Raw genomic sequence first — 13624 nt, forward strand, 5'->3', positions numbered from 1 at the left:
CCCGTAACCTGCCTGATCTTGGCCTTCAGTAGTCCTTCCCTGCTCCCCTTCCAGCACTATACATGGCTTCTATTTCACCAAAACTTTCAGTCTTTTCTCTTTCCCTACATCCTCCACCGCTCCCCCTCCCCCAGCCCCACCGAATACAGCCTACCGACTCTGCACCTAGCAGCCCTATCCTTCACCTCCACCCCCCCTCCCATGTCCCTGCATGCTCTCACAGGCAGCACATCATCTTCCATCCCTACCCTGCTATCCCCCTCCCCCCCCCCCCCCCAAAATGCTTCCTTCACATGCCACTAAACCCTAGATTGCTGTTCACATCAGATGCAGTTGCAGTCTACACTCTGGCCACAGCAGCAGGAGACAGAAGCTGTGTGTGTGTGTGTGTGTGTGTGTGTGTGTGTGTGTGTGTGTGTGTGTGTGTGTGTTCTGTTTCTGAAGAACTATTTTGTCTGAAAGCTTAAATGTTTAGCTGTCTTTTCACTGTGTGTCTGCAATTCCAATGTCTCCTCCATGCAGTGAGTAACAATCTATGCTTTTCCTAATACTGTCATTATTCCATCTTGTACTTTCTACTATATTTAAAAGTAAGTAGGATGATGTGGCCTCACCTTCTTTCCTTCTCCATCGCCACGGTAGAATTGTTCAGCACGTGTCTTCCCCTGAACAACAGGGTCTACAGCCTCAAGATGCGAAGGGTTGGCTACCACAGCTAGTCGAATGTTTTTGTTAGTCACACGGTTTAAACGTTCAATGTAAGTACCCAAATGGTATTTGACATCACCTGACCCCTGAAATTAGAAATAGTCAAACTGGATTACCAACACATCATACGGCACACCACTCTCCAAGATAATGGGTATAATATGAAAATAAACAGATAGAAGGAATTTAAGGTGCTTAATTAAGATTGTAACACTATGAATTAGGATAGGTTGCTACTCACCTCATAGAAAGGCACTGAACAGCAGGCAGGCATATTCACAAGTAAAATAAGGTATCAAAGTCCCTCTGATTTAACACACACACACACACACACACACACACACACACACACACACACACACACACACACACAGCTTCGCTCACCTCCGGGCACTGTAGCAGAAGGACGACTTGGTCCAATAGCCTAGGCTACTTTTAAATGTGCCTATCTGCCACTCAGTACCTCTATATTTAGGTAGCAGTATACTCTAATTCATATTGTTATCATATTATCCCACATTTTCTATCATTTAATTAAGGTTCTAGAGGGCAAATCATGTAACTGGATACAAGCTCGACAAACAGAATGACAGTTTGCAGCAAATGAAGTCAGATAAAAAGAAAAATGGCAAGAAATGAGGAACTATATAAAGCAGAATACTACTGTGAAAATAGTAAATGAGAAAGTACATAAGTGAAAGCTACCATAAATTTTTTTTTTAGCTGGCAGCATAAATAAATCGTGCATCAATAAATACAAAATACTGCAAATTGTGGTAAAACTGAAACATTACATACCGATATCTACAAGACAAGAAAAAACAAAGGAAAACAAAAAATACATTTTTCAACTTTCTATTCAAAATACACCATATCTGTGAACAAATAAGAATGCATTATTTAAAGATTAGGGAACAGACTTAATATTGTAATTTTAGCCTAAGGCCACTATCAAAAGGTGCTGCAAAATATTTTGTTTCAGCACATCTCAGACTTTAAAATCCCCTGATATGTATACATCTCATCTCAGAACGAAGCCTTTTCATTGAGAGAGAAAAAAGAGAGAGAGAGAGAGAGAGAGAGAGAGAGAGAGAGAGAGAGAGAGAGAGAGAGAGAGAAGCACTGAACAAGCCTTACGCTCCATACATCGTGAAATGATGTAAATTAAATGAACTATTGCCTATGTTAACATCCTTAACATAAATCCGAGTAAACTTATGTTAACACAGCAGTTTATATGTGAAATAACATCATACTCTTTATGTACTGACTTGTTACTCGAAAGTGTGCACTGAACACCATGTTCAAAATACGTAAAGTATATTAAGCCTGTGTAAAACAAGGTTTCAAAGCTGTAACCGGTCCATGTACATAACCAAATCAATAATTATAACAGAGCAAGAAACTCAATCCTTGTCTTATCACAATTTTCAGGAGTCATACCTTTCAAAATATTAGTAACATAATTTTTATGAGAGACTGGCTTAAGTGATTCACTGCTGAGTAGGATAATTCGAAGTGATACACATAATCAGTTGTAAAACACAACAAGCCCCAATACAAAACAAAAATATAGAAATGAAGGGAGGATTCAATTTAAGTTGGTAATCCATATAAAGACCCACAACTAGCTACTGCACTACCATTGATAGATAAAAAGAAGGCTAAACCAACATTATGGTCAATTTATTCTAATTCGAGACTATTTTGTTGTTTTAAAAATTTTAAGGAATAGTTATTTACATCATCTGCAGCTTCCAGGGCAGCAAATTGGGTAAAAATCTGTTCCAGAGGCTTCCGACAAACATTGGCCAAAACATTCAAACGACCTCTGTGTGGCATACCCATCACAATAGATTCCACTCCAAACTCTGTTGAGCTATCAATAATCTGCTTCATGGCTGGTATCAGGATTTCACAACCCTCCAAACCAAACCTTTTTTCACTTGACCATTTTCTTGCCAGAAATGCTTCAAACCTGAGGAAAAATACGAAATGTCAATTAATTTCATCTGTAACTGTTCTTTTAGAGAAATATAGTTTACAAATTACATTTAAAGATATAGTTGGTACAGGCTAAATTATCGTTCTCTTGCCAACCTTTTAAACAGCAACAATTTTTACACAAATTATAGTTGCCTGTACAAAATAATACAAAGGATAAAACCATTTTTCTTTCATCTAGAATGATTTATTCTGAAGTTGACCCATTATCTCACAGACAAGTTTCTGCCCTGTTGTTATTTTCAAATGGTATGCGAGTCGTGCGTGCATCATTTTGTTAAGAAATGTAAACACCTTATGCATGTGTAGAAAAATATACAACCGAAAACTGTAAACTTTAAAGAGTACCATAGGGAAGCGAAATTCTAAGTACTGCCAGCAGAGACATGCAAAGGTCCAAAAAACTATTCTAGCTTTTGGAACTATTAATTTATTCCTTTGGGAGGAAAGAGGAAGAAAGAGGGAGAGGTTGTAGAATGTTAGAGAGGAAAGAAATGTCACTCAGGCTCCATGATGAGAGGAACTCACTTGGGAGATTTTCAATATATTTATTTATTTTTTGTTTGCCACAGAGTGGTTTCACACAAAACTGAAATCACATTTCAAACAAAATTATGGGTTGTCCACCCTTATGAAAACTGTGTTCACTGACCAAAACTAGGGCTTTAAGATATACACGTGTCAATGTCCTGTACAATGATGAGTCCTTCTACCTGTAGAAGAGCTATGCTAAAACCAATGCCAAGTTAACAGAGTACAGCAGACCAGCAGACTGACTGCAACTACTTGTCTCTCAGTTCCAGCCATTCCAACTCCCAACGATGCATGAGCCTTCTTGTCCATGGATAGCTTACAGCATATAGAGGGCTTTTAGGATTTGCCACTGCAGGAACAGGCCTCGGCTATCACAACCAAGATCATTTGCCTGATTTTCAACATGCCCTAGCTTCCATTAGAATATCACCTCCGTCTCAGATGTACGTGAAAGAAGGTGTTCTCGACAAACAAAGCAATTTTGTCTGCTGAATTGATGCACTGTATGGCTTTTGGTGTTCTAAACAGTGGAAAACTCCACGTTGGAATACGAACAATACAGTGAAATCGCTTTATAACGTTTTCCTCTATGTTACATCTGTTTTTTTCGGTCCCGACTAAAAGCCCATATAAACAATGTTAAATTTTCCTCTTTACTGCGTTTCCTCTATATTACAATTTCCTCCATGTAATGCTCATATTTTTGGACCCCTGGTCAATTATTTACCTCTTTATAACGTTTAAGTGACTGGATGTAGACGCATCGTTTTCCGTTCTGTGGATCCGCAGTATGCACCGGCTCGGAAAGCCTGCACTCAGCGTGTTTCGTATGTCAGCGGCAGAACCTGGTTGCGTTACATGTGACGCACATTCTGCTTGCGATCTTTTTGGCACCATTTACTTTCACCCATCCACCTACTGGCCCCCATGTTTTAATTACAAAAAACTTATCATTTGATACATTGATCATTTGCAAATGAATATCATACTACAGTATTATGGAAGTTTAAAATGTCATCTATGGCACCATTTGTCAAAGCTGATTAGTGGTATCCCAATCTTCAGTAATGCCCTGTAATTATTATTTGGAAGCCTTCCTCTTTATAGTGTTTTCCTCTATAAAGTGTTTAGAATTTGTGGTCCTTTGAAAAACGTTATATAGAGGTTTCACTGTATTATGAAAAGAATAAAATCAAAGAATGGCAAATCCAGGACGAAATAATGACAATATTATGAAAAGGATAGACTGGTACTCAGTTAACAGTCTTTTCATTGTGCCTTTCTGCACCCGAATGTGTCATCTTTAAGTTGAGTAACAATCTATCCTTCTCATACTATTGTTTTAGTGTACCGAGGGAATGAAAACTGACATAGAAGTTATGACCAACACACATCTCACCTGCTCCACTGTCCTCAAGATTGCATATACCTCAACGTTGTGAACTGTGAATTCTCTTGGGATGGACACGGTCTAAAGAAACAAGCTAAGTTTGTCCAATTGCTTAGGAACATTAGAGGAAATTAGTAATTTACTGTGGTTCTGGTACAAGATATTGTGAACACACAACTTTTAAATTAAATCGTGGGTTCACCAGCCCAGCATAGACGTTGGTGTGGAGCTGGTTCTTCAATTGCCTTTAGCCAGCCTAATCACGCCATGGTGGACAGTATCAAAGGCATTTAGACTTCTGTCTCACTGATCAACACAATTGGAAAACTTAACCAAATCAGGACAATACAAAAGGCTCCATAAAATTGGTCGAGATGTGCTCTACCTGTATTCTTAGACCTATGACTAAGGCACTTACGAAAGTTCAGTGCATAAGGAGAGCCCGTTTTCAAAACTTGCTGATGCGATCCTGGTATTTACTTTAAGTAATTTTGGGAAACCTGATAAAAGCTGAATCAAAGTGGTTACATGTTGGTTGAAATGCTGCCCCTTTTAAAGCGTCTTCAGTTTCTTCAGCGTTGTGCTACCTAGATTGGACAGAAATCTCAGGGTATCATTCACCTTGTTCACAAATACGGTCTTCCTAACCGTGCATACTATGATTTCATCAGCAATAAGAAAGGTGGTAGCACCCATTCCACTCCAAGAAATTTTCCTGCTGAAACCTTACTGCAATTCAATATTTCCCCCAAAGCCCCATTATGGAACTAAGAATATTATGGCCCCAGTGGCACCACAAGCTTTCTCCAGACTAAGGGGGGGGGGGGGGGGGGGGGAGAGACTCCTCTAGATGATGCCTACATACGGAAGCTTGCTCCATAGCTGGTTACAGCAGGATCAGGTGATGAAAGGTGTAATGAACAACTGACACCTCCAAATATGAGAAAGTGTGAGTAAGTATTTTGAGACCACCTGAAGTATTTCAGTCTTATCAGCAATTACTGAAAGTAGTGACACTGATTATGAAGCTGCACCTATTCTCACAACATGAAATATGGTAGCAGTACAACTCAGGTTGTGGAAAAGTCAAAGGTTACACTGCAAACTAGTAGTGGGAAAGGCAAAGGTCACACTAAAAACTATGAAAGGAAGAAAAGAAACTGATTTAACGATATAAAGCATGTATCTCACGGTAATCATTACTCACCAAATACAAGCAGCATAGAGCGTCCCTTAGAGCGAGAGTGAACGCCATACTGCGACTTTTGTTGAAACAAACATCAACAACCGTGCTAAGTGTCCTCCTGGAGTGTTGTTAATATCAGCTTATGGCTTACAGATAACTACTGTTGCTCAACTACCACAAAATAAAGTGCATGCAGTTACTGACAATGGACTCCCAGAAAAATGAAATATTATATGAAACGATGATCAAACAATAAATGGAGTCAAACTTTGTAGATTATTAGAACTCACTGACATTTTTCTTTGTAGCAGAAGGTGAGTTATCTTCATTGAAGGAATAATCCCCACTGTCACAAACTGAAATGTGAATGATGTTTTAAAACTCTGCTGTAATGACCAACAACTAGGTCACATTTTGTCAGCTCTACGCATTCACAACAAATATTCTTAGCCCAACAAGAGCAGTCAGCATGATCTGTGATGTTAGTTCACAAACCTCAATTGTATGCTATTGTTCAAACATCTCAAAACACTACCTCTTCATTGACACCAATGAATTTGTGGTTACAGGAAATACAACATTCACTCAGTGAATGGGAGGCAGGAAAACAATTGGCACTTGGATGAAGAAAAAAACTAAAGACATATTATTGTAGTAGCAAGTAGTAAGCAAGAGCCTATCCCTCAGTCGTGTTTCCAGTAAACAATTTACTGCATTAGCAGAACCAGAGAAGAAAATATCGATGAAACAAGAACATACAAAGGGCAATGAAAGGGTTAAATGATATAAGACATGTTAACGTAGTCTTTCCCCCTGCCAGCATTTGTCAATAGGAGTAGAGGGAAATAGGGAGAGGAATGAGTATGAGGATGCAAGTAATAGAAGAACAAGACTACTTCCACATCATGTAGTGTGTAATTAAAATTTAACTAACAGCTCATATGCACTAACAAAGAGATAGAGGGGCTGGCCAGTACTTACCTCAGCTCAGTACAGCCGATAGATACACATAAAACAGAACTGAAAATTTACATTCCTAGCTTTCGGAACTTTGTTCCTTCATCAGGGAGGAGAGAGGGGAAAAAAGGGAAGAAGGGAAAGTGGATTCAGTTACTCACAACCCAGGTTATGAAGCAACAGGGAAAGGTAAACAGGGAGGGTAGCAAAGATGGAGGCATGGTTGTCAGAGGGAAGCCAAAGATATTCTACTGTAAGTACTGTGCCAGCTTCAAACCAAAGAGGATGCATACAGAAGTAAAGAGGTATATAGTATAAAGATAAACACAACTATGTAGGATGAAAAGATGCGTGAATGGCTAAAGAGGAAAGGGAAAGAGGAGAAGACTGAAGAGTGAATGGGAGTGAGGTTGTTTAACGTAGGTTCAGTCCAGGGGGATGGCGGGATGAAAGGATGTGTTGGAGTGCAAGTTCCCATCTCCGTAGTTCAGAGGGACTGGTGTTGGGTGGGAGAAGCCAAATGGCACATACGGTGTAGCAGGTTCCTAGGTCCCTAGAATTATGCTGGAGGGCATGCTCCGCTACTGGGTATTGGGCATCTCCTAGGCGGACAGTTCGCCTGTGTCCGTTCATGCGCTCAGCCAGTTTGGTTGTTGTCATGCCGATGTAAAAGGCTGTGCAGTGCAGGCATGTCAGTTGATAAATGACATGTGTAGTTTCACACGTAGCCCTGCCTTGAATTGTGTGTGTTTTACCAGTAGCGGGGCTGGAGTAGGTGGTTGTGGGGGGATGCATGGGGCAGGTTTTGCAGCGGGGTCGGTTACAGGGGTAGGAACCGCTGGGTAGAGAAGGTAGTCTGGGAATATTGTAGGGTTTAACAAGGATGTTGCGGAGGTTAGGGGGGTGACGAAAGGCAACTCTTCTCGTCCTTCCCTCCGTGTTTTAGTCCTTCTTATAATTACTATTTCAACTTTAGTTATTTAATTTCCCTACCCACCAGTTACCCACTATGTACCCTAATCCTATACCACATTATTTACATTCATTCCGGAAACATGCATTCACCGTAGCCAAACTGCAATTCCACATACTTTTCCTCCAGTCCTGCTTAACCTTTGGAATTACCCCCAAAGGGCTTACCTTAAAAGTTCCCATCTCCGGGTGCAATTCCTCCTTCCACCAGTCTCTCCTGGACTTCCAGAACCTTCAATCCTTAGCCCTTACCCAACTTGTCCTGAATCTCTACACTACTTCATGTAACCACCACTCCCAACAGCTCCTATCTCTCTTCAAAGTCCACCACCTTTCAAACCCTTGCTTGGAGAACACACTGAGGAACATCATCCTAGAAGCCAGCTGCAAACTTGAGTTCCATGCCACACACCACCTGAAAAAACTATCCACAGTGCTAGTGCAACACCTAAGAAGTGGGGTCCCTCTCCCTATCCCTCACAAACACCAACCACAACAGAACCTTCAACAAACCCCCCTCATAGCCAACAAACCTAGCCTAGCCACCCTACTCAATCTCCCCATCCCAGCACATACCCCACACAGACCAAATCTCAACTATAACCACAGTCAAATGCCAAATATCACCAGTCCCAATTCAGTCCTAAACCTCTCATCCAGATCCCTCTCTCCTCCAGAGACATCTGTTCTATCAAAAGGCTTAACCTTTAGCCCCACACCTAAATTCAACCACACTACTGCCCTGGTTAAAGATCTCCTCTCATTCACCCGGAACCTCAACTGGAAATATCACTTCACTACCCAAACACAGCCCCCAAGTACTAGACCCAGTGTTGAACCCTGTCTAGAACAGTTCCGACTGCCTTCTCAAAGGGATCCTCCTCCCCTCCCCCAAAACCATCCCTTGCAGACATTTCAGGAATTCCTCACATCCAGTGTTGCCTCCCAGTCCTTCTTGAAGAACATCCCGACAACCCCCAACATCACCCCAGCTGAATCCCGTGCCATTAAGGAGCTGAAAATAGACCTCTCTATTGTCATCCTCCCGGCGGATAAAGGCTCCACAACTGTCGTACTTGACCGTGTGGAGTATGTGGCAGAAGGACTGTGTCAACTCTCCGACACCTCAACCTACAAAGCTGTTACCCAGGATCCCATTCCCTCCATCCAGACTGAGCTGCAAAAAATCCTAAAAATCCAAGGTCCCTCACAAGACCTCACAACGGCTTCCATAGACTTACTCACTCCACCTGAGCCACGTGCCCCTACCTTCTACCTATTACCCAAAATCCACAAAGAGAACCATCCTGGCCATCCGATTGTAGCAGGCTTCAAATCCCCAACCGAATGTATCTCAGCTCTGGTAGACCAGCAACTACAACCTATCACCCGCAGACTCCCATCCTACATCAAAGACACAAACCACTTCCTAGAACGCCTCAAATCCATTCCCACTCCTCTCCCACCTGAAACCTTTCTTGTCACCATAGATGCTACATCCCTTTACACAAACATCCCACATACCCATGGTCTCTCTGCCCTTGAGCACTACCTTCCCCAACGCCCACCCGAAGATCTCCCAAAAACCTCGTTCCTTATCACACTTACCAACTTCATCCTCACCCATAATTACTTCACTTTTGAAGGCCAGACCTACAAACAAATCAGGGGAACGGCCATGGGAACCAGGATGGCTCCCTCCTATGCCAACCTCTTCATGGGCCGCATGGAGGAGGCTTTCCTGAAGACCCAACAGCTGCTTCCCCTGGCCTGGTATAGGTTTATAGATGACACCTTTGTGGTCTGGACTCATGGTGAAGAAACACTCCTTAATTTCCTCCATAACCTCAACTCCTTTTCGAATCTGAATTTCACCTGGTCCTTCTCCAAAACCCAAGCCACCTTCCTGGATGTTGACCTTCATCTTGTTGAAGCTCACATCCACACCTCTGTCCATATCAAACCCACAAACAAACAACAGTACCTTCACTTTGATAGCTGCCATCCTTTCCACATCAAACGCTCCCTTCCCTACAGCCTAGGTATTCGTGGCAAACGTATCTGCTCCAGTGACGAATCCCTCAACAACTACACCAATAACCTGACCAGTGCTTTCCTCTCCCGCAACTATCCTGCAGACCTTGTCCACAAACAGATTTCCTGAGCAATACATTCCTCCCCGTCCAACAACAATGTTCCTACCCCCCCCCCCCCCCTTAGTCTGGAGAAAGCTTGTGGTGCCACTGGGGCCATAATATTCTTAGTTCCATAATGGGGCTTTGGGGGAAATATTGAATTGCAGTAAGGTTTCAGCAGGAAAATTTCTTGGAGTGGAATGGGTGCTACCACCTTTCTTATTGCCGATGAAATCATAGTATGCACGGTTAGGAAGACCGTATTTGTGAACAAGGTGAATGATACCCTGAGATTTCTGTCCAATCTAGGTAGCACAACGCTGAAGAAACTGAAGACGCTTTAAAAGGGGCAGCATTTCAACCAACATGTAACCACTTTGATTCAGCTTTTATCAGGTTTCCCAAAATTACTTAAAGTAAATACCAGGATCGCATCAGCAAGTTTTGAAAACGGGCTCTCCTTATGCACTGAACTTTCGTAAGTGCCTTAGTCATAGGTCTAAGAATACAGGTAGAGCACATCTCGACCAATTTTATGGAGCCTTTTGTATTGTCCTGATTTGGTTAAGTTTTCCAATTGTGTTGATCAGTGAGACAGAAGTCTAAATGCCTTTGATACTGTCCACCATGGCGTGATTAGGCTGGCTAAAGGCAATTGAAGAACCAGCTCCACACCAACGTCTATGCTGGGCTGGTGAACCCACGATTTAATTTAAAAGTTGTGTGTTCACAATATCTTGTACCAGAACCACAGTAAATTACTAATTTCCTCTAATGTTCCTAAGCAATTGGACAAACTTAGCTTGTTTCTTTAGACCGTGTCCATCCCAAGAGAATTCACAGTTCACAACGTTGAGGTATATGCAATCTTGAGGACAGTGGAGCAGGTGAGATGTGTGTTGGTCATAACTTCTATGTCAGTTTTCATTCCCTCGGTACACTAAAACAATAGTATGAGAAGGATAGATTGTTACTCAACTTAAAGATGACACATTCGGGTGCAGAAAGGCACAATGAAAAGACTGTTAACTGAGTACCAGTCTATCCTTTTCATAATATTGTCATTATTTCGTCCTGGATTTGCCATTCTTTGATTTTATTCTTTTCATAATACAGTGAAACCTCTATATAACGTTTTTCAAAGGACCACAAATTCTAAACACTTTATAGAGGAAAACACTATAAAGAGGAAGGCTTCCAAATAATAATTACAGGGCATTACTGAAGATTGGGATACCACTAATCAGCTTTGACAAATGGTGCCATAGATGACATCCTCTTTGGTTTGAAGCTGGCACAGTACTTACAGTAGAATATCTTTGGCTTCCCTCTGACAACCATGCCTCCATCTTTGCTACCCTCCCTGTTTACCTTTCGCTGTTGCTTCATAACCTGGGTTGTGAGTAACTGAATCCACTTTCCCTTCTTCCCTTTTTTCCCCTCTCTCCTCCCTGATGAAGGAACAAAGTTCCGAAAGCTAGGAATGTAAATTTTCAGTTCTGTTTTATGTGTATCTATCGGCTGTACTGAGCTGAGGTAAGTACTGGCCAGCCCCTCTATCTCTTTGTTAGTATTTGTTTCACATATTATATGAGATTTTCCATTAATCATTTAGCTCATATGCACTAACGCACACACAAACTCTAGTCTCTTTCCTCTGTTCTTCCTGCTGTCCTATCTTTTATGCTCTTCCTCTGTGTTTACTATTTGATGGTATTCCCTTTCTTTAGTTTTGAGTGACCTTTTGATTGCTTAGCATTTAATTTTTAATATGTGAATGGTGGTTCCACATAGAAAACTTTATTTTATCAATAATTATAGAAAGAGTTATCCACTAACCCAGTTGCTCGAGTGAGTCTTGCAAGAATAAGCCTCTTTTCATCATTCGTTATTTCCATCACACCAGGGCTTTCCAGTTTTTGGCGTATCCAGTTGCACTGTTCCAGGGAATTTATGAACATGAATTCTACACCAATGTGACGGCAGTAGGCATTTTCAAGTCTTCTCAGGATCTCTCGTAAAGAAAGAGCTTTCTCTTTACCACCAATGAATGTAGTTGAGGGCAGCTTGAAAACACGGTCCATGTCGGTCTCCTCTGTATGAAAGCAGGTCGTTTGAAGATTAGTTTCACAATCAAAACACTCAAAATATCAATCTTATAACTATAACTAATAAATTTATATATCCACAGTGGTCATTATCACAAAGCTAACACTCTTACTTTCACCCTCAACTACATGGATCTTGCCTTCCATAACAGCTGTAAAAAAACAGACAAGAGGTGACACCTTTGCCGGAAACATCAATTTCTCATATTCAATGGTTAAAAATTACATCCCTATATAAAAGGTTGCTTTTGTGCACTAAACAGAGCATTTTGAAGCAGAATTGTAGCATTCCCAACAACAAGATGAAGTTTGAAACCTAAAAGGTAATATCAATCATACATTACCATAACCCAAAACATGCAGGTTACAAACAAGCTTCATGCATAATTAAGTTGTGGCACTAAATTTGCAGAATGTTAAAAGCAATTGCACATCAAGTGGTACTATCAGAACACAATTATTGTGCTGTGCAAATGTGTGTTTAAATTAATTATTTATGGAGAAAGTTAGCAAAGTTTAGACGTATATTAACATTAAATGTGATTTATTCACTGCAGGAAGGCAATGGTGTATGAAGGAATAATTCTGAATTGGCCCTGGTACGTACTTTCCATCATCGAAGCCACTTTCCGCTGCAGATCTTGAGAATAAGTGGTGCTTGCTCGCTTGCCTAAACAACACATTACAACATCAACATTCCACAATCAAATCAGCAAACAACAGGACTGCTGGAAGCAACTGGTAATGGAAGTCAAGATATTTGCACTTTCGTAGTTTAAACAGTGTTTGTAAATTTTATCCCATGCTTCCCCAAAACCAGGGGGATAATCCGAAGAAAGAGATTAAAATTTGAATAGTTATATGGTTAACATAGTCTTTAGCTGCATTTTTATGTATTAGCAGTCAGTAGCCTGTGACCAAAAGCAACTCTGCCAGGCACTTAAGTGTGAATTGCAGAGTAGTCATATAGATGTAGAAAGCAAATTATGACTATGTTCATCAGACACCAATTGCTTTCAACAGTTGACAAATTAGTAAGAGCTAAGCACTGTAGGCAGACAGAAAAGAAACTGCTGTTACAACTAGCATCACAAAAACATGAAAGAGAAAATGTTGCATTTACTAGTGTGCAACACTAGAGTAATTAATATGTATCATGCAAAGCTATGTAAACTGCTAAAGATACAATGAAAGCCTTTGCTTTAAATATGTACAAATTAATATAACGAACAAAAAATTGCTGTAGGACCACTAACTAGTCACAGATTATATTACATGTGTGTTATCTAAACATGGTTCACACTATATTACACACGTGTATCTAAACATTGTTCACACTACATTACACACGTGTATCTATGTGGTCCATGTAACATTACAGGTGTTTATCTGAATCAGGATATGAGCCACTACTTGCCTTAAAACTACATCAACACAGGCAACAACATATTGAATTTGCACAGTCCGGGTGGTCCCATGAGTTTGCATCAAATAAAGTGACAACATAAATTCTCACTTTGTTAATAATCTCTTGAGTACAGTGTCAATGCAGTAATACTCATTATGTAACCAACAGACTCATGACAGCCATCATTCTTTCTTACAAAGAGGCCACCTACATGACGAATGG

At 40.8% G+C, this 13624-nt stretch overlaps 1 protein-coding gene across 5 annotated transcripts in view; it reads right to left on the reverse strand.

Annotated features, from left to right (window-relative positions):
* The window catches only part of LOC124711137 (2-oxoglutarate dehydrogenase, mitochondrial-like), a 142223-nt gene that overhangs the window by 94962 nt on the left and 33637 nt on the right, over positions 1-13624 (reverse strand). For 3 of the 5 annotated variants that reach the window (XM_047241033.1, XM_047241031.1, XM_047241030.1), the window contains exons 5-7: positions 11726-11981; positions 2452-2686; positions 615-794 (exon numbers count right to left, since the gene is read on the reverse strand). In XM_047241033.1, coding sequence (XP_047096989.1) covers positions 615-794; positions 2452-2686; positions 11726-11981 — 671 coding nt within the window. Of the gene's footprint in view, positions 1-614; positions 795-2451; positions 2687-11725; positions 11982-12601; positions 12665-13624 lie in introns of all 5 variants that reach the window. The other 2 variants (XM_047241032.1, XM_047241029.1) reach the window with 1 other exon arrangement.

This window comes from Schistocerca piceifrons, chromosome 8, assembly GCF_021461385.2.
Source record: "Schistocerca piceifrons isolate TAMUIC-IGC-003096 chromosome 8, iqSchPice1.1, whole genome shotgun sequence".
Taxonomy (NCBI): Eukaryota; Metazoa; Arthropoda; class Insecta; order Orthoptera; family Acrididae; genus Schistocerca; species Schistocerca piceifrons.